Source organism: Zootoca vivipara, chromosome 1 (genome assembly GCF_963506605.1).
Source record: "Zootoca vivipara chromosome 1, rZooViv1.1, whole genome shotgun sequence".
Classification (NCBI taxonomy): domain Eukaryota; kingdom Metazoa; phylum Chordata; class Lepidosauria; order Squamata; family Lacertidae; genus Zootoca; species Zootoca vivipara.
In genome coordinates, this window is record NC_083276.1 from 93,096,121 (window position 1) to 93,117,529 (window position 21,409).

Sequence of the window (21,409 nt, forward strand, 5' to 3'; positions counted from 1 at the left end):
TTTCCTCCGGCCGCGAAGTAAAGAGGAGCGAGCGAGCCAAGATCAGAGAGTAAAACCTGCGTGGGATTGAGGAGTTCGATGACAGCTTCTCTTTAGAAATGGTTCCCGCCCAGTCCCTAGATGGAGCCGAAAGGCGCCCATACAGTACTTAGAAGGGGAGGAGACTGAAGCCCAACCCTGAGGGCGGCCTTGCTGCGAGGATTTCCTCCAACCCGCAGCTGAAGCTGCAAACTCCTCCTATAACGGTCAGGAGAGGCGCAGCCCCGGGGTGCTGCAGGAAAGAAGAGGCTGGAGCTTGTTAAATCGTCCGCGCCAGGTAATGGGCTTTTGAGTTCTCGATGTGAGCAAGTGAAAGTGAGGACACGTATCAAAGGAAGGCACAAGGGCCCTACGGAACGAAAGGTGTTGGTGGAGGGAGGAGGAGGCGGCGGCGGCGCCGGGTGGGGAGGCGAGGCTGTGGGGAGATGTTATTGCTTTTGCATGTGCTGGTGCTTTTCATATTTAGGCCTCTTTGCACAGACAGCGTTTACTAGAAGTATAGTTGTAAGGGCTTTAATTTATATTCTGGTTTGCCACATGATCTGCAACCTCAGAAGATAAAAACATAAACACGCCTCTGCAGCATAAACAAACTTGCTCATCGATTCTCAGCTTCTGCCCCAAGAATATTCAAACCCGCTTAAACTCTAGCCTGTACAGGTAAAAGGCAACACTTGGTTATCTGCAGCAGGTTTTTTTAGTAACTTGAAACCTTGCATGTGCTTTCACTAGCAGAAATGCCCTTCAGGCCAGGGAATACATATAACCATCAGCTCCTCGTAGTTGGCATAACTCTGTTACTCTATATAAATATTTGTTTTAGTGTTTTAAAATTGTAAACCACATTGGCTGAAAGATAGTATATAAAGCCATCCAATAAATCAAATAAGAAAAGCAGGCAAAACCCACCCACTCTACAAAGCCAACCTCCACAAAAAGGCAAAAAACAAAAAACCCCACAAACAAGTAAAAGCCACTTAACCATCCCCAGAAGCACTCTTCACAAACCCAGACAGGCAAAAGCAACTCATCTGTCACAAAAATCCACACACACAAAAGGCAAAGTTACCCCAAAACCCACAGATGACAAGCAAACCCACACATACACCCAAAACAGTAATACAGCCCCCCCCCCAAGAAACAGAAAAAGGCAAAAACCACATACCCCAAAACATGGGACATCCCCTATAATAGGCAAAGCACAAGCTAGCTTTTGCACAGCCTGTGCAGACATTCTCAGTCACACGCACACATATAAAGCAAGCAGGCACCAACCCAACTGGCAAAAAGATCACTTTCCCCTTTACTGAACAGCAGAATCGCCACTGTTTCTAATCGCCTGAAACTATTATGCTGCTATTCAGATGTGTAATGAGCCCTGGGACTCTCTGTTTTGCTCTTGCTTATGTTTTTTGAAGAGTGTGCAGGAGTCTTAAATTGGAAGGTGGGTGCTTTCAGGTTGTTTCTGTGTTGTACTTTGAATGCATCAGCAATAAGTTTGAACTAAAGGGGTTTTTATTAGGTGATAATGTGGACTTCTCTGTGAAGGACCTCTTTGCTAAAGGATAATCAACAATTCCTTCATCCATCTGAAATGGAAAACAGAAGGGGATATAAGAACTTATAATATTGTCACATGTCAAATTTGTTCATATCAAATTTTCCTCCTATGTGTTTCACCATATTTTTCTCCTAAATGTATTTTCAGATTACAGAAGAGATTGGAATATTGACCACTAATCAGCTGAAACCAAGACTCCAAAATAATTTACTATGGCAGAGGTATTTGAACTTTAGATAATTCATAACTGTATATTTTAAACATATGTAGAATTGGTAAGCAATAATAGTACAATAACCTTAAGTATATTATGCGTATAATGTATTCTTTAAAATGTTTGAAGTATTGAGGGAAGAAGCCATTTCTCCCCGCACATTATAATAGTGTATGACAAGATGTTATTTAGTCTACCGTCTGTACTCACTTTCTCAGGAGTAAGTCCCATTGAATTCAGTGGGGCTTTCTTCTGAGCAGACATGTTTGCACATTGTTCTGCTAGGCCATAGTTTAACCTTACATGAAGAAACTTAGGTTAATCATATTTGCAATTGCAATCCTACTCTCAGTAACTGGGGAGTAAGCCCTTTGAGTTCAACATGACAACCAAGTGATGTTCTGTATTGTTCTAAAACTGGATTCTATGTATGCAAATACTATCTGTTTATTAATCTGTGCCCAGTTTCAGTCTCCTTTTCTTTGTAAAGCAGAAAAATAACCAGATTAAAGCTGTACAAAAATATGTATTTCGCAGATGAAGTCTGCATATTTTTATAAAATGAAATGCTTGTAGGATAGCCTAAAGGAATCTTCAAAGATCAATTCCACATAAGACTTGGATCTCTTGTTCCTTCTTCGAAGCTTCTATACAGTAGTATGCATCCACAGCTGCAATCCTATATCCACTTTTGGGGGAGTAAGCACCACTAAATAAAGTAGATAGACATAGCATTTTGGTGTGTTTTTAACACATTCCTTTTGTTCGGTTTTCAGGGCTCTCAAAATTGTAGCTTGCCAACAGAGGCAGCATCAGGTTCTGTGATGATTAATTCCTGCCCAGAAAGAATATCCAATGATAGTCAGAGAATGGATGACGTAAGAAGTTAGAAAGTTATACTTTCTCAAAGTGTAGAACATTTTGCACTGAATTAACTGGGCTCTTGTAGAATGTCTTAAAATAGATTATGACTGTTGAACATGTGTGAAACAGGGAGCCACTTGAGGGGAATATTGAGGGTGTGTTTTCTCTGTCTCCCTTTCTCTGTCTTTTCAATGGCTTGATTTTTTTAAAAAATTGTGCACATGGAATTATTAATGGGCCAGAGTGGTTGAATATACAAAGAAGGCTCATAACAAGATCTGAAGCCTTTAATTGGCACGAACTTTTATGGAAGAGGGGAATCTGGGGAAATTAAGTGGGGATAAAAACACAATTAACATGAATGTATTGAAATTAACAAAATATAAGTTCTATACAGTTTACTTTTACCCCATTTTACAGTAAAGCAAGAAGTGTTTTTATGGTATTGCTCAGTGAAGGAATTTGTTATCACAAATTGAGGAGGTGCTCCCAGTTATGACCAAATTGGATGCAATTGAAACTCATAAAATGTTGTGATGTGGGGTTCATAGTATGCCATTGTGGCACATTTGCTGCCTTAGGTATTTTGACAGTGGTGCTTGGAAGTGGTGTTGAGTGAATAATTAGGAGAGAAGCAAATTAGAGAACAAAAATGTATACTCTAGCACTAAAAAACTTACAATATTTTCCATTTTGTCTGACTTTAAGCAGGAGCAAGAAGAATGGGAAAAATTAAACAAGTTATTAAGGCAACATGGCTTAAAACCTGTGTACCTTGATAAACCTGGAACTAGCAGAAACATAGCAGGTAAAACATCTGTTTGAGAAAAGAAACTGTAAATCGGCCTTCAGTTGAATTTTCCACTTTTCTAATTGCTTGAAGATGTGAATTTTCAAGTGTCCATAGTATCGTTCATATTATATGGCTGCAAGGGAAGTTTGTATGATCAGGTTACTACAGCTATGTTACTTTGTTTAATCTACATACAAAATATAGAAAATTGGTACGAAGAAGGCAAATGTTTGATGTCATGTATTATTATTATTATTTTTTAAAGGATGCCTCCACCTGGCTCAAGCAACTATGAAGTGCTTTCATAGTTTAAGCCATCTGGAGATGTTAACCTACACTTACTGTTTTCCTACAGGCACCTCTGCCACAATGTGCCTTCTTCATTCCAGTGGCCTGTTTTGAGACATTTGTTATAAAATCTGGTAGTTTTTAATGAGCTTCTCAAGGACTGCCTTCTTCCATATGAACCTACCCAGACCCTGAGATCATCTTTTGAGGTTGTTCTTCGTGCGCTTCCTCCACAAGACTTCTGGAGGTGGCAACACGAGAACGGGCCTTCTCTGCAGTGGCTCCTCATTTGTGGAACACTCTCCCCAAAGATGTTCACCTGGCAACTTCATGATACACTTTTAGGCACCAGACAAAAACATTCCTCTGTTGTGGGGGGGCTATTGGATCGTTCTTGTTTTTGTTTTTATTTTGATTATGTATTCTGTGTTTTTATATTGTGATTTTATCCTGTGAACTGTCCTGAGAACGGGTATAGGGCACTATACTAAATAAATAAATAAATAAATAAATAAATAAATAAATAGTGACTTTTTGAAATAAAAAAACCTTTGCAGATAGGATTGTTATGGACAGACAGACTTCGCAAGCAATACGATATGCATTGAGATCATTAATGGAAGAAACAGAGCGTCAACGTAAAATAGTTCGTGGCTTGATAGAAGAAAATCGCCAAATTAGGTAATAATGTTTCTTAGAATTCTTCTGCAGCATCTAACAGGCTTGATGCAGAGAGTTCTGAACCAGCCTAGAGGCTGGAAGGGGGGGCATCTTCACCTCTGCTCTTTGCTAATCAGAGTTCTTTACTCTTGCCATTTTTTTTCTTTACAGTTGGTAGAATTGTTGCAGGGGAGACTGGCAGGCTGCTATTGAAAGCAGAATGTTGTACTAGAGCAGCCTTCCCCAACATGATGCCCTCCAGAGGCTGCTATACAACAACTCCCATCATCCCTTACCTTTTGGCTGTGCTGGCTGGTGCTCATGGGAGCTGTAATCTAAGAGATCTGGAGGGCACAAAGTTGGGGAAAACCTGGACTAGATGACCTGATCCACTATAGCAGTTTTTACTTACATCTGCTACATTGACTTGTCAATTTTTCTGCTTCCTGGCTTTCACAAAATCTTGCTCACAACTGCTCTATTTGACTTGTTTTGTGGCTTAAAAGTTCTGACCTGCCCGTTACGGCACTTTGGAAGCTGCTCCATGCATTCTTCTCATTCCTGCACAGGAATGCCAGGTATTGGGGGTTACATAATAGGTCATGATTTGTCCCTGTGTCCATTCTCCAATGTGAATAGGTATGCCTTGTTCTTCAAAGAGCAAGGAAAGAACATGTGGCTTGTTTTTAATTAAGTCCAGTCTCCCAAACGCATGCTTCACTTTGACTCATGTACTTACAGCATGTGAAAAGCAACAAGAAAACGGAAAATCCTTCAGGAGAACATGTTTATATTTTCTTTTAAATGCAGATTCTTTAATTCAGATTAAATACTTCAATCTGGAATACTTTAATTCAGATTAAATTCACTGTGGTTTAGTGACTTGTAGTTTTCACTGAAGGAATGTCTTTATTTTCTATTTTTAAAAATAATAATAGAGATGCACTACGTTTAGAACAAAATCGGGCTTCTCGGCAGGAACAACGGGCCAATGAGCTAGACATCATTGTGGAAAACGTCAAACAGAAAATCTGTCAGCTGGAAGATAAGTCTATAGCTCATGCTTGTGAGCAGCAGAACCAAGTCAAGGAGCTTCAGAAAGATCAGCAAGCTTCACAGGTACTTAATTAATAGAGATGCGGAATTCATAAGTTAATCATTTCAGGGGATTCCTGATCACAAAATCGATACCATTGTACAGTATGTCATGGCAGAATGTTTTGACCTTATTGGTGATGCACTTTTAAAATGTACTTGCAAGACTAAAATTCTTGATATTCAAACAATCTGTACCTTGCTTAGGGATTAGTGTTATATATGCCTCTTTCCATGTATTCAGAATTTTCCCTCCTTTTAGTATATTATTCATCACCTCACAGAGTACAGGTGTCAGTTGTTCACTAAGAGTCTGATAATACCTTTCTGTAAAGCCATCCGGTCCCGGAGCTTTCCCTTGTTTCATACGTTTTATTGCCATTTGTATCTTCTGTATTGTTATTGGTATATTTAATTGGTCCTTTTTTCCTGGTGGGATTTGTTTTATGTGTTTCCAAATAACTCTATTTTTCCTTTATCTTCTCTATCCTCCTTGTAAAGGTCTTTATAGAATTTTTGAAACTCCTTTCTTATTTCTTTTGGATCTTCTGTCATTTTTTCTCCTATTATAATTTTATTAATCGTATTTTGATTTTGACGTTTCTTTAGCTACCAAACTAATAGCTTCACTGTTTTGTTTGCAGATTCAAAATTCTTTTGTCTCATCAGTTTTATCTTCCATTCCACTTCCTGATTTACCAACATGGAGAACTGAGTTTGCAACATTTTAATATTTTGTTTTATCTGTTCATCTTTAGGTTTCAATGTTAGCTTTTTCTCGTTCTCCATGAGGCATGTCAGGATTTCTTCTCTCTCTCTCTCTCTCTCTCGCTTCTGGAAGCTATTTTTCTGTATCAAAAAGCCTCTCATTACCGCTTTGCTCGCATCCCACACCATGTCAAGTCCCGTTTCTTTATGTAAACTCCACTTGAAGTAGTCTATTAATACCTCTTTTGCCTTTTCCACTATTGCTTGGTCATTAAATAAAGAGTCATTCATCCTCCATCTGGAGGACTGTACTTTCCCTTTCAATTCCATAAATATTGAATTATGATAAATACTGGTACTAAAATGAGTTACCTCTTTTAAGAAAGTGGGAGGCTTCTTTTAGAATTCTGAATTCTGGCCTACCATTTACCATTTACTTCCCTTCTTAGGACCGTTCTGCCGTCTGTGATTTCCTTGTGTTCTGCTTGCAGGCAAAGTATCAGCAACAGATCGACAAGCTCCGAGAGCAAGAAGATACTATTGCCCGTTTGGAAGAAGAGCTTAAAAAGATGGACATGGAGGAGGAGGAGCGTTTGGCTACACAGAAAAAAATATTCCGGCAGTTCTGCAAACAAGCTCCAAGAACTCACTTGGATCAGCAGTAAGTAATTCTGGATAATTCGTGAGAGTTTTGTGCAAATCTTAACATTTGCAAGTTAAGTATTTCTCACTGTAATCTGAAGCATGAGCTTACTTGGGACTGTTGCATAGGATTTCTGGCCATTCTTGGTAAGTACTTGGGACCAAGTATTTTACCTGTACTTTACAGGTGGTGTTGTTGCTGCCACCTCTGTGGATGTTGTGTGGCCTTGGGGTGAATAAGGAGAGGCAGGACAATCCTGGTGATGCCATTTAAAATCTTGTGTATTTTTATAGTCTATGAGTAGTATTCAGCTAATTTTTACCTAGAGTAAACCCACTGAAATTAATAGACCTAGTTTAGTTACGTTCATTGCTTTACCCTGTCTACTCTGATTAAAAATTAGTTGACTACCACCCTATATATTTAATAATTATAATTATACCCCCAAATTTTAATATTCAGGCTGTACACGTACCATACTTTTAAAGAACATAACTTCTTCCAAATCACCGTGGGAGCTTTAGTTTATCTCCCACAGAGCTAAAATTCCCAGCACTCTTAACAGATTACAGTTCCCAGGATTCCTTGAGGGAAGGCATGTGTTTTAAATGTATGGTGTCTATGCAGCCTGTTACTCCAAAGAAGATCCATAGCAAAAAAATCAGAACTACCACAGGGTGGCAGCAAAAAGAAGAAAATGTCTAATAATCTTTAGCTTTATAACAAAGCTACTGGTAGTTCCAAGCAGCAATACATAGACTTGTTATGTACTGTTAGTCTGAATTTTTACAAAATTAGCTCACCTCGTAGATCATTGTATGACAAATACTGTAAAATCCTGAAGAGTACAAAGCATTCTGTAAAATCTACAGTGGTGATGCTTTTTTGAGGAAAAAAGCCCTCTACTACCCAAAATTGATGGAGATCTGAATTTGTGTGTTTCTTCCACTTATTTTTAGTAAACAGAAATAGTTAAAACTGAAATGTTTTTCTTGCTAGGGCAGGGGAATATTCAACAAAGATATCTTAGTTTGGTTTAAATGTTTATATTAAAATAGAATCACAAGTACACAGTGAAAAATTTCTGAGGAGAGTTGTTGGAAGAGATGGAAAGAGTCTGAGACATTACTATCACCTGTTTTTTCTGTTTTAAGTGTCTTCTTTTTTTTGCCTACATCTTTTCAGGAAGAGTGGGGGCTGGTGGCTTCCTTCAGGGTCTGGGCCTTCTCCCCCCGCATCCATCTTGCTACTGTTTTGAACTCAGGTCCCAGAGCTTCTGAAAAAGGATTGATTGCTAGGAGGGAAAATGAGGTTGCATATGCTTGCACTGCATAGGAATAGTTACTTGAAGACAAAAGTTAATTACAAGTTGATTTTAGATTTTCCCATATTTGATTCATTCCAGTTGCCCAATTGTATTCCTTACAATAGTAATTGCTTGTATGTATTTTATTTTTTAAAAAAGAATTGTTTTTCTGAAGAATACATAGTAGTGGAATATATTTTGGAACATTATGTATGATATAGCTACATTGTCATCATTATTGCTATAATAATATTATTTTGTTTATATACTAAAATTGGATTGCCACTCTTACTGTGTGTTTTCCCTTGCTTCTTTCTAGGATTTGTTCTTTAATTGACCATTATGAGTCTCAGATCAAGCAAGTGAGAAAAGAATTAAGGTAAGAAGAGAACTCATGTTAGGAGGAGTTTCATAATACGATAAAAAAAGATGACTAGGAAAAGTCATTGATACAAAATGAGTGATTTGGTGGTGATGTATTGATGCCTGAATAGATCAGATATTCAGGTTAGTGCTGCGGAATAGGTCTCACCAATCAAATGATTTCTAGTTTTGTAATTTTAGTATTTTTCACTGTAGTGGAACACATTTTAACTTGGATTTCCTTCATAGGAGATATAACAGAGAGCCTGATCATACACAAGGAGAAGGAAAAAATGAGGAAGAATTCTTGAAGGACATAGATGCCACTCCAAATTACAGAGCCCTACTCATGGTAAGGCACAAGCAGGTACCCATGGATGTAGAAACTGTCCAACCTCTAGGGAGAAAGTTCAAGGTACCCACTTCAGGTTTATGCTGAAGACAATATGCATGAGTGAAAGTCTTCCAATGACCTCCCCTCCCAGTAGCTGTTCCCAGGCTGTTTTATACCTTGGGACAAATATTTCTTGGAAGTCTGTCCCTCTCCCCCAGATGACTGCCAGATGGAGTGCTTCTGCAATGGGTGCAGCAGGGTTGCACTTGGTGGCTGCATCGTACCATATATAGCAGCCGATTGTTGGGGAATTTTGACAAAGGCACATAGAGTTCCTCTGTGCAAGGGACAATCCTGCCCCTGCCCCCGATGTGGAGGAGCTGTTGTGTGTATACCCCTTCTTGTGCTCACCAAACATGTGTTCAGCAAGGCCACCAGGTTTATTGGTGGGAGGGGAGATAGCCCATGCAGTCTTGTATAATGGTTCACATTGTTCTCTTCTAAATCTACCCCACCCTCCCCCAAAAAATGCCAAAGTTAATCCCTGGTTTGATTTAAAACAAAACTCAGCAGTTTGCACAGTCACTTCTGTTTGATTCTCAGCATATTGTGTGGAGATGGGCACCCTTCAGTCATGTGGTTACTGTTTGCACAGCATGGAACAGCCTCCAACCCAATGACTGACTGGCTATTTAATTTTAAATATCATATGTAATATTTGGCTTTTATCACCTGTGGCGCTGTGGATTAAACCACAGAGCCTAGGGCTTGCTAATCAGAAGGTTGGCGGTTCGAATCCCCGCGACAGGGTGAGCTCCTGTTGCTTGGTCCCAGCTCCTGCCAACCTAGCAGTTCGAAAGCACATCAAAGTGCAAGTAGATAAATAGATACTGCTCCGGCAGGAAGGTAAATGGCATTTCTGTGTGCTGCTCTGGTTTGCCAGAAGCGGCTTAGTCGTGCTGGCCACATGACCTGGAAAGCTGTACGCCGGCTCCTTCGGTCAATAAAGTGAGATGAGCTCCGCAACCCCCGAGTCGGTCACGACTGGACCTAATGGTCAGGGGTCCCTTTACCTTTATAACTTGAGATATTGTGAAAATGGTCATATACTTAAATTTGAATAGATGGAATTTTAAACTTAAGAGTTCCAGTTTACCCGTAGGCTCGCTGGGTGACTATTTGAGGAAGTCAGTATTTCTCAACATTTTGTTGGTAAAGCCCTTTAGAATACAGTATAGCAATAGTACAGTATACTAGTGCCTTATTTAGCCCACTTGTTGTGAAGACGATTGAGATAGCTTAGTGACATTATGAATGCTTATATGACAACATATTTATTATAAAAGTCTTTGAAGTCTTTCCAGACTCAGATAATCGAAACAAAAGCCAGAAATGAACAGCTGTTACGTGAAAATACAAATCTCAGGAAAGAGATGGAAATCAGGTAAATAGTGTGAATGTTTTATATAGGCTGTTAGGAAAGCATAGCTGCTTCACAATGTAATTATTTCTTTTAATAGTAAAAGTGATCTTTAGCCTTCCATTCAGATGAATATCTTTCTGATGCAGCTTCAAATTAACTAAAAACAAAAACAAAACCCAACAACATTGAAGCCACAATAACCACCATAGGAAAAGTAATTGGGATTCTTCCCATTTGCTGGTTGCTGGCATGTAGGAGGTGAGAGAAATCTAGCTAGTGCTGGCTTTGAAGTTGTCTTTACCTGCCTGCCTCTCTCTCCTGGATTCCTTCCCACTGGGCAGCTGTTGCCCTATGAGGGAGGTGAAAATCCATCTGAAGCAGCAAGCAATCTTCCACAAATCTGGAAAAATCCAAAATATGCAACTGTCTCCATAGATACTACTTTAGTGGTTGATGAGGGAGGGTTGCATACTCTTCTGCTCACTTTAAAAATTATGATTCTCTAGAAACGCACTGAATATTTTTTTCCTTTTAGACCAACTGTGCAAGAGTTAAAATTTTACAAACACCAAGTGAAGAAGCTGGAGAAAGCACTGAAGAATATCAAGTAACTAATTTCCATTAAGCATTAACAATAGACCTCTGTTTTGAAGATTGAGAAAGCAGGGGCCTTTTAGAAATAACCTTCTTCTGAAGGCAGACAGACCTAAAAGAAAGCCAAAGAACAGAGGCACACATGCTTTCACTGTAGTTTTAGAGATGGGCTGGTAAAGGCAAAAGCCCTGTTGTGAAGAATAGGAGCAAAAGCATGTCTCAGTACTATCCCTGGAGATTGTGGATGTGCTTGTAGACTCAATCACATGTGTGAAGTGATGGGAAAAGAATATGAAGTTGGTGAGAACTGCAGGTTTCCCCAACAACCACTTATGCCAGTCTTCTACAGTCAAACCTCAGCTCCCGGACGCCTCTGTTTTGGAACATTTCTGCTCCCAGACGCCAAAACCTGGAAGTAAATGCTCCAGTTTTCTAACGTTTTTCAGAAACCGAATATCCAACGCGGCTTCTGCTTGAGTGCAGGAGGCTCTTGCAGCCAATCAGAAGCCTCGCCTCAGTTGTCGAACATTTCAGAAGTGTTCTGCTGCTACACTTTTTGTGGTCGGGACAATAATTTGTAAGAAGCAATAAAACTGGGGTAAATTGTACATTTCAAACTACAGTAATTTAAATACATCTATTTCATTTTAAGTGTGCTGAATATATAAGCAAGAGAGGCTATAGAAGCATTTTTTTAAATATCCCCCCCTTCATGCTATAGTTCCTTTTTTCTTTTTTACCTGCAATATAGATCCCATGAGATTGATGAAGAAGAATGCATGAAAGAAAACAGAGAATGTAAAAGTACTACAGGAGGGCTACTGCAGGAAACCTGCAGGAAATACTTGCAGGTAGGTGGGCTGCCGTTGCAGGAGCTATTAAAAATGTACTCATTTTTCCACCCTTATTACATGAATGAGTTGTGGAGTGCCTCAAGCTCCCATTCATACCACCTCTCGCCTTTTGTGTCTCTGAGAAGATTTTAAGGTTTTGCTTCCAATTTTAAACTAGCTGCAGTTTTCCTTAACATTTGAACTTTGGAAACTTCAGTTTCATTTAACTGTAGCTAGAACAAACTAGGGTCAGACTTTGATTTCAGTTCTTGGTTTGTCTGCTCACTGGATATTTTAAAATACCCCCCCGTCTCCTGTGAAAGTCAAGTCTTCTATTTTATTTTTTAAATATTAGAGTGTGTATTTAGCACTGCAATAGTATCTGTCATAATTTCTGCTGTGTGGTTTTTCTGACAAATGTTTAACATTAAAGGTGTTGTCCAGCATTGACGCTATTATAAGAAGCCCAAGAAGAGCTCCGTTGGTAACGCATTTGCAGCGGAAAAGGTTGCCACAAAGCTGCCCTAAAGGGGATGAACAGGAATGTGGATTTGAGCACCTTCCTCTTACAATTGAGATGTGGGCTGACCAGCTAATGGCCCTAAAGGTACGGATGATCTTTGATTTCAATCTTTCTTTCTCCAGCTAAGCTAGTTCTTCAGATGTGTGCCTTGTGCGTTTTCCAGAGATAATGTTGTTGTTGTTGTTGTTGCTTAGTTGTTTAGTCGTGTCTGACTCTTCGTGACCCCATGGGCCAGAGCACGCCAGGCACTCCTGTCTTCCACTGTTTCCTGCAGTTTGGTCAAACTCATGTTGGTAGCTTCGAGAACACTGTCCAACCATCTCCTCCTCTGTTGTCCCCTTGTCCTTGTGCCCGCCATCTTTCCCAGCATCAGGGTCTTTTCCAGGGAGTCTTCTCTTCTCATGAGGTGGCCAAAGTATTGGAGCCTCAGCTTCAGGATCTGTCCTTCCAGTGAGCACTCAGGGCTGATTTCCTTAAGAATGGATAGCTTTGATCCAGAGATACCGTATTTTTCGCTCCATAGGACACACCTGACCATAGGACGCACCTAGTTTTTTAGAGGAGGAAAACAAGAAAAATTTTTTTGCTTTCTTGAATTGTCCTAGGCATAGCAGCCAACTCCTAGATGCCTAGGTGCTTTTGCCCCCCCCCAATTAAATATTTGAGGAAGCTTCTTTTTCAAAGGGCGAAAGCTCCATTTTTTTAGGATCAGCTCAAAGTTGTGCAGCTTTTTTTGCAAATGGGAAAAGCCCTGTTTTGGTGCCGGGGGGTGGGGTCAGCTCAGAGTTGTGCATCTTTTTTGCAAAGGGGAAATTTTTTTTTAGGATCAGCTCAAAGTTGCTGAGTTTCCTTGCAAAGGAAAAAAATCCTGTTTTATGGGGTTCAACTCACAGTTCTGCAGCTTCTCTAAGAAAGGAAAGGGACCCATTTCTACAGTTTCCAGACAGATAATCTAATCAGCCAGTCACATGTTTCCCTCTACAGATAACAATTGAGGCCTAGGCAAGGGGCCGGGAGGGGCCGGGAAGGGAGCTAGCTCCCTTATCTCCCTTCCCGATCTCTTGCAACCAGCTGCTGAGCGGGTTCCTTTCAAAGCTCTCTTTCCCTCTTGTTAGCCTTTAGCTCTTTCTTAAAAAATATATAGCACAACCTGCCTTTAGCCCCTGGGCAATTCGGCTCCAGGGACCACGCATTCGCTCCATAAGATGCACAGACATTTCCTCTTGCTTTTTAGGAGGAAAAAAGTGCGTCTTATGGAACGAAAAATACGGTAATAGTCTTCAACTTAATTTCAAACTAATTATCCTGATAAGCTGCCCCCTTCTTCTGAGAGGACCAGAAGAGAAGAATGTCCGGCTTTTCATTTTAAACAAAATGTCATTGAAGATTTGTGTGTTGTTTAATCATTATTTGCTCCATTTAAAATTCACAGTACAAACACAATGAGCTCTGACAATTAAATAGAAATTGCACGTGTTCATATTCTGGCCAGTTACTCCTGATAGATTTCCTGATAGTTAACATCCTTCTACCTGCCCTTTCTCCTTTGGGGAGAACATACTAAAAGCTCTCTGTTTTCAACTACAGGATAAATGGCTTTGGAGGAAAATTTAATTAGAAAAATGGTACTTTGGGGAGGTCAGATATCTCCCCATACTCCCCCAGCCCTGTGGTCCTAATCTGATCTCCATCTGCTCAAGCAGCTGCTTTTTTACTTTTAGAACAAAAAAAAATGTGATTCTGATTTGTACGTCTCACACAAAACACAAGGATTACTTTCAGACAGGCAGAGCAACCTGAACCTCCCTTATGCTGGACTGGGTGGGGACTGGATTAAGTAGAGGGGTTGCTCTACCCAGCTGCCCTGGCAAATATCTCCAGTGCTGACTTCCACTTGCTGGTGGGTTCCCTGCTGGCATGATCCAGCAAAAAGCCCCAAAACAAGGTGGGGCTAAGCCAGCCCTGAATCAAATGGATCCCATGCTGTTCACACAATGGCGTCGGGTCTGGTCATCTTGTCCCCCACCTTCTGAGCTGCAGGGCAGGGACTCTGCAAAGCCTCACAAGTGAGAGAGGGAGTGTGGATTGTGTACAAAATATGTTAAGTAAAGCAGGAACTGTGATGGCTTCTAATAATAATTTCTTGCTCTTTCAAGACTTTGCATAGGTCCCTGAAAAAAGTGTTTCTGCAACTAGTGCCTTGGTGTATGGTCACGGTGCAGGATAACAGTGAATATATTAGAGTTGAAGACCTTCAGCTCATGGTAGATGAAATCTCCGAAGAAGTAGTAAATAAAGAAAAGGTAATTTTGTTCCAGAGTTATGTCTTTTCAAAGTTCTAGTATGAAATTCATTTATTTGCATGTGCTAGTATCAAGCCCTGTATTTATTTTACAATTACAGTATTAATATGCTGCCTTTCGTTGTGAAAGATAGCAAGGCATTTTCAGAATAAAACCAAGAAAATATAAACCACAACATCCAGAGTTCAGGAAATATGGTACTATTATTTTTTTTAAAAAAATCTGGTACAAATATTCAGATAAGATATAGGACACACTTCCATTAATGCAGTAGAAAATTTGGGTCCTCATTGAATTTTGCTTCAAAGAATCAAGTTGGCTGTGTTAGGTTTTTTAATTACCTCAGTCCTGATTCTGCTTATACTTATAAAAACCAACCAACCAACCAACCTTTAATTCCTTTAAAGTCTTATAAAACTCCTTGCGCTAGTGTAACTGTGTAGATAAGGCTTCTATGTTTTGAGGAAGACATATTCAATGTTTCTGTATGCATCCTCAGCCAAGATTTAAAGCTACTTCATCCCCCACTCCCCTTTTTGTCTTGCATCCTACAGAGAAGTGGTGTGCCTTCACAAGAAGCTTTGTATGCAATGGTGTCTCACTTTCAAAAGCTATTTGATGTGAAATCTATTAATGGAATTTATCCTCGCATGAATGAAGTTTATACGAAACTTGGTGAAATGATCAATGCTATGAGAAACCTCTGTGATCTTTTAGAACTAGGTATGGTTAATCTTTCCCTACTAGGTATGGTTAATCTTTCCCTTCCTCCAGTGTGCATCCCTCAACTTGGGATGAAATAATAAATAATACATGCAGAGTCCCATAACAATTGCTAAAACATAATTTCAAATAAATACGATTTACAATCCCAGATTTTCTGGTTCTTGTTGTCTGGTTTTCCATGTCTAAAATACGGACTTTGAAAAAGACCATGGAAAGTCATCCTCATACTTATTAGACCTGCTTTAGATTGATTTTTTTTAAAAAAAACTCCCTAACTTAATATGTTTCTCATAATGTAGTCACTACCCTAATGATTATGTAAAAATGTTGCTTCCACCCTCCCAGTTACAAGGTATTCCATGCTGTTTTGCAAAGCAGAAGGACCGTAGCCTATACTTGATATGATGTTATCTTTTAATTTATTGTTTTCTCTTTTAAAAAAGTGAATTTGTGATTAGAACTGGTGCACTGCACTAGGTGCCTTGGTGATTGCCAAATAGAACACACTTAATTTTGCTTACTTAAAAAAACCCTTAAATACCACTATAATTATAACCAACTTTTTTGTTATGTATTGTCTCTTAATTTCACTGTGTGTCTAGCTCTTAATCAATGTGTCTTTTTTATCTTAAATACAATTTGCTCTTGTTTGCTTGGGACATCTACCTTGATACGTATCATTGATTGTCAGGATCAAGAAGAGTATTGTCTGGCTTCTGTGTGGGTGTCTGTTGTACTTTCCCAGATCTGCTCTTTGTGTTCAGTATCTCCCAAAGCTTGGTTCTCTCCCCCCATCCCCTGGTATCCTTATCGTAATTGCTTTTAAAAACAATCTGTATCAGGAATGGAACCTCAAGGGTCATTCCACATTTACTGTGGGTATTTGTGCTGGCAGTCACTTCCAGTGAGATTGCTCCTTGGTTTGTGTGTGATGCTCTTGAAATGGATGTTTTCTTCCCAGATACTTCTGCCCCACCCAGTGTCCTGGTCAACAAGGTTGGAAAGCTATGCAGTCTGCTTAATGAGAATGTGTCCCAGCAGGTAGAGCAGCTGCTGGGCACACCTGACATCCAAAGGTATGCAAGCCCTTGATAAATCATAGTAGTAACTCTTGAATGATGCATTTAGATCTATATTGCTGTAGTCAATCTCAGTACTTCATTCAATAGATCGGCCCTCAAAACCCGTAACTTCCTTTTGAATCCTCTGCAATAACCCCTCAGGCTTAGTGGTTTGGAAGACTAAGTGCATGTAACTAAAAGGACACTTCTTTATTCTGTTTGCTTCTTCTACCTCTGCTTCCCATGTGTCAGTTTCTAGATTGTGAGCCCAGCAGGGCACAAACCTTGTCCTGGTAAGGCACCATTTACCTGGATGGTGGTACCTAATAGTCTGCTATCCCAATAAAGTATTTTATTGGTCATCTCCATGCAGCTATGGTGCAACCCACTCTGGGTGGAATCAGGCTTTGGCAAGTCTTCCGCTGCTGTGTCAAATGACCTTTGTCAATCTGGTGCTCCATGTTGGCTGGGGCTGATGGGAGTTTTAGTCTAAAACTGTACCATGCTGGCAAAGGCTGCTGTAGAAGACCCTAACAGCCTTTTCACACAAGCCCTGCTTTTGCAGTTAAATAGCCGGTGGCAATTGAGGAAGTACATAGTGACATCATAGAAGTAGTTATAGAACATTCCAAAATGGGACCTCATTTAATCTAATCCTAGGACCAAGAATCATGTTTAGGGGTTTTCTTTTGTGTGTGTGTGTGGGGGGGGGAAGCACTGTGACCCTCTCAATAGAATAGCTGCAATGATACATGATCTCAAGCTCCATTGATGAGTGCTATTATTTCTGTTGCCTTTTCATTTGTAATCTGAAGTTAATACTGCTTCCTCAGCCCATTGTGACTTGGCATGAGATCAGACTTAAGTTTTAATAAACCATGGACTGTTGGTCACTTGGAGTATACATGACACTTCTTTTGTGGAAATTCCTTAAACTATAGCCTTTCCCTGCTGTTGTGGCAAAGCAGGGGTGAGGAAACTTTTGGGGAGAAGCTGCATCATGCCAGTTGAAAGCTGTTGGAGTGTAGTACCATAGTTGGTGAGGCTAGACAGAGGGCCTCTGCCCCATGGAAACAGACATCCTATTATTGCTGACTACCCTATTTAAAAAGAAGACACTGCATCTTGGTTACATGAAAGAAGCAGTGCACAGCTTTGGTATTGTTTTCTTAGAGGCTAGATAAGTGTTCTCATGTTTCAGCAGTACTGCAAGGCAGCTGTTGAGCACCTATACTCCTAGCTGCTAAGCATGCAAATAGCATAGCTCTGCCAGTTTTCACTACAGTGGTACCTCAGTTTAAGTACACAATTGATTCCGGAAGTCTGTACTTAACCTGAAGCAAACTTTCCCATTGAAAGTAATGGAAAGTGGATTAATCCGTTCCATACGGGTCCGCAAGTATTTAAACTGAAACGTACTTAACCTGAAGTATGAGTGTAATTGGTTCTGGAAGTCTGTACTTAACCTGAAGCGAACTTTCCCATTGAAAGTAATGGAAAGTGGATTAATCCGTTCCAGACAGGTCCGCGGAGTACTTAAACTGAAAATACTCAAACTGAAGTGTACTTAAACTGAGGTATGACTGTATTTGAATTGCTGGCTACATGTAGCCATATACCCCATAGAGTAATTGCAAGGGAAGAGAATCATATTTGGCCCCAGTTTCAAGGTAAAACACATCCATGATGTAGCCTGAAGTAATAGTGTGTGCATTGTGTTAGAAACAGGTGACCCTAGATGTATCTTATTAAGGATAATTCTTACAAAGGAGAATTTTGAAACTTGGAATATGAAGATCTGGGAGGGAGGAAGCACAGTTCAATGGGTTAGTTATTGATATGAAAATGCAGGGAAATGAATGTGGCACAATTGATTTTTTCCCCCCAGCATTGTTGACGAGTTAAAAGAACATGATAACTTTTTCCAAGCATTTAAAGCTCTTATTGAAGACTTGCTTCATATTCTAGGTAAGTGATTTCTGCAACTTGAATCTTCTTGGTTCCTCAGAATCAGAACAGACCTTCTCTATACTAATAGGAAGTGCTTGATGGAATGTTTCTCTGCTGTGTTTTCTGGTTCCTCAATCGCTGCTGTCCTCTACCTTTTCTAGTTTTAGGCATGTGTACAGATATTACTATGGACCCAGGTGGCGCTGTGGGTTAAACCACAGAGCCTAGGGCTTGCTGATCAGACGGTCGGCAGTTCGAATCCCTGTGACGGGGTGAGTTCCCGTTGCTCGGTCCCAGCTCCTGCCAACCTAGCAGTTTGAAAGCACGTCAAAATGCAAGTAGATAAATAGGAACCGCTACAGCGGGAAGGTAAACGGCGTTTCCGTGTGCTGCTCTAGTTTCGCCAGAAGCGGCTTTGTCCTGCTGGCCACATGACCTGGAAGCTATACGCCGGCTCCCTCGGCCAATAATGTGAGATGAGCGCGCAACCCCAGAGTCGGTCACGACTGGACCTAATGGTCAGGGGTCCCTTTACCTTTACCTTTACAGATATTACTATGCCTGCAAATGTACATTTTACTCCCCTCCCCCAAAAGCGTACAAGAGCATGCTTACTAGCTCATTAGTTGTCATGTTTACCAGTATGCAAAATTTTGGACTTTGCCTTTTGAGAGGGAGTCAAAATCATTTCCCATTTGGGGTTTTCCATTTTTAATCCTAAAGTCTTACACAAGACCTCAGTACTTATTTTTTAAAAAACACCCAAGCCGCATTTATGTAGTGCTATTATAGTCTATTGTATCCCACCTCCCTTTTATTTTTACTAGAATGGAGATCTCCACATCCTCTCTTGAAATAGACAGGTGGATAACATTTGGGTTGCTGAAAACAAAATGGCTAGGTAGTACTTATTTGGCTGAGGTGCAAACAGAAGTAGGGGCAAGGCAATAGATCACTCACCAAAACACAAGTGACAAACCACCCACTGAAAAAATGTTGTAAGGGACACCCATGTCATCAGGAGCTGGATGTATACAACAATTTTATACTTAATATAAAACATAAATTTTATATTAAGGGGGCAGGGGAAGCAGGCTGCCCTTTTGACACCACAATAAACTCCTGTTGGGAAGTGCCTCTTGCCAGACATGTTGCTAGCTGAGAGACCTCAGCCTTATCCAGCTTGCCCTTTATTACTTTGCACAAAGTTATTCTCCTCCAGATTTGCACTGCATATAACGATCCCTTTTCTCATTTCAGAGGTCAGAAATCTGACAGATATAGTACCTGCTGTGCAGAAGCTGAAATGGAAAGCCTGATGATTATGTAAGCCATGTATCAACTTAATACTTATCTACCTCTCTCTGTGTATATAACTGTTGAATAAAAGGTTTTAACTATTGAAATTTTTATATTCACACATAATGGTCCAAGGGAATTTTTTCTCTCCAAAAAGTCACAATACCACAGTGTTTTAAGTTTCTTTATTAAAATCAGTTTTGTACTCAGTTTAATTTCAGAAAACACATGCATCTTTGGCATAATAAATATAATTTAAGATTGTAGGGGTTCAGAATGCACTTTGGCTGTGAACCAGAAGACTGTAGCTGCAAAACAGTTTTCTAGTCATCCTGCAATGGCTAAAAAAAAAGCTGGCACTGAAGTAACAGTCATAACACACATGCCCCCATATCAGGAAGGGGGGGCAGGGCAAATAGTGGCATATTCTTATAATCATATAATCAGTGTGAAAGTTTTATATAGCCCTCTTATTATGGAAGGTTTGTGTTTCTGCTTCTCAATCAAATATACTCAGAGGTGGTGGTCTTGAAGTACCACTTGTTTCATTCAGCAATCGCCCAAAAGGGGCTTTGCCTCTCTGCCAGAGCTCCAGGTTAGGTGTGCTAGCATTGTACTGCACTACAACCTGGAAGCATTTCCTAGACTGAAGACCCGATGCATGCCACAGGCGTGCATATATGAATGTTCATTTTAATTGTGTATTATTGCCAGCAGTACTGCCATCGCAAGTGACTACAGAACTATTGCTAAAACAGTGCATCTTGAATATTTTATAGAAGTGTATTAAACAAAGATAAATAAAAAATTACGAAACTATTTTGCAGCAGCCTTAAAAAGTTCAAAATATACATATGTACACTTGCTTCAGCTATCAACTTTGGGGCTGTCCAGGCTGTCCATTTCTTGTCAGCTGATACCTACAGAAGAACGAACAGAATTGCATTACAAAAGTTGCTGGACAGACACTCCCCCCCAAAAAAACCCCACCTTTTGAAGCCAATTTTTATAGCAAGGTTAGACTAGATGTGATCCCTTTTAGGAAAAAGTTTTGTTCTAAAAACAACAGCAATCCACAATTGTAGGAACTGTGCAGGCATTGAAACTACCACATATAGTACAGCATCAAAAGGTTACAACTAAAACCTATATAACTTTTTGGGGGGTTATGTTCTTATAACTTGTAAATGTAAACATACCATTGGGAGAAGCCCCTGACTAAGTCTTCCTTTGACAAGTCAATCAGCACCTTCAAAACAAACAAATTAAAAATTAAAAGATATTTCAAATAACTTGCTTGAATATTTTAATTTACTGTCTGAATTACAGATAAATGGTTCAAAAATAAGTAGAGATGATTAGCAGGCATAGAACCTGCAAGCAAGTTTTTATTGAGTTATAACCATCCTTGGAATGCAGGCGTACTCTTTAATGCAGAGAGGATGTTGTCACAGCACCAGAATTTTAAATATAGCAGCAAATGCTTGATTAGTTGGGTACAGGAGATTTCTCTCTTAAGAACGCAACAGAAGTTGTGAGAAAGGGGGTATCATGGCACAACTGGAAGTATATTTAATCTTTCTGCCATGCCCTCATGGTCTTAACTTTTGAAAGCATTGCCATACCTTTCCAAGCTCCTTCCTTTCATGTGAAATAAATGGCCGTCTGTTTTTCACTGCAATGTCTAAGGCTCGTTTCTTGACGTCTTCCAGAGTGTCAAAAAATTCAAACCTAGAAGTAGAGACAAGAAATGCGTGAATAGGCACGGAACACTACAAAGAGGTTAAAGCTTTGCAAATTAATTAAAAACATTGCTTCTGATAAGCAAG

General features: G+C 39.9%; 2 protein-coding genes across 5 annotated transcripts in view; one reads left to right on the forward strand and one right to left on the reverse strand.

The window, feature by feature from the left end:
- Positions 1–265: 265 nt before the first annotated feature.
- Positions 266–19,665, forward strand: CEP70 (centrosomal protein 70). Of its 4 annotated transcripts, none has more exons than XM_035129762.2 (18): positions 266–316; positions 1,748–1,821; positions 2,591–2,692; positions 3,387–3,486; positions 4,317–4,440; positions 5,358–5,538; positions 6,714–6,883; positions 8,491–8,550; positions 8,784–8,886; positions 10,224–10,312; positions 10,827–10,898; positions 11,637–11,736; positions 12,152–12,325; positions 14,398–14,544; positions 15,099–15,267; positions 16,232–16,346; positions 18,220–18,299; positions 19,542–19,665. In XM_035129762.2, exons 2-18 carry the CDS (start codon positions 1,813–1,815, stop codon positions 19,598–19,600), a joined length of 1,854 nt encoding a protein of 617 aa, XP_034985653.2. In that variant the 5' UTR covers positions 266–316; positions 1,748–1,812; the 3' UTR covers positions 19,601–19,665. The 4 variants fall into 4 exon arrangements, with proteins under 4 accessions (XP_034985653.2, XP_034985660.2, XP_034985665.2 ...); XM_035129769.2 differs by having other exon boundaries at positions 3,390–3,486; XM_035129774.2 differs by lacking the exon at positions 2,591–2,692.
- A 698-nt stretch (positions 19,666–20,363) lies between these two features.
- The window catches only part of ESYT3 (extended synaptotagmin 3), a 44,271-nt gene continuing 43,225 nt past the window's right edge, over positions 20,364–21,409 (reverse strand). Inside the window, exons 21-23 of the mRNA XM_060279091.1 lie at positions 21,206–21,311; positions 20,780–20,829; positions 20,364–20,500 (exon numbers count right to left, since the gene is read on the reverse strand). Coding sequence (XP_060135074.1) covers positions 20,455–20,500; positions 20,780–20,829; positions 21,206–21,311 — 202 coding nt within the window. The 3' untranslated portion in view covers positions 20,364–20,454. The remainder of the gene's footprint in view (positions 20,501–20,779; positions 20,830–21,205; positions 21,312–21,409) is intronic.

Bases quoted from the DNA above. Each gene is read 5' to 3' on its own strand.
- CEP70 (XM_035129762.2), top strand. The intron at 8,887-10,223 runs GTAAGGCACAAG...AAGTCTTTGAAG, and splicing joins ATTACAGAGCCCTACTCATG to TCTTTCCAGACTCAGATAAT. The intron at 18,300-19,541 runs GTAAGTGATTTC...TTCTCATTTCAG, and splicing joins AGACTTGCTTCATATTCTAG to AGGTCAGAAATCTGACAGAT.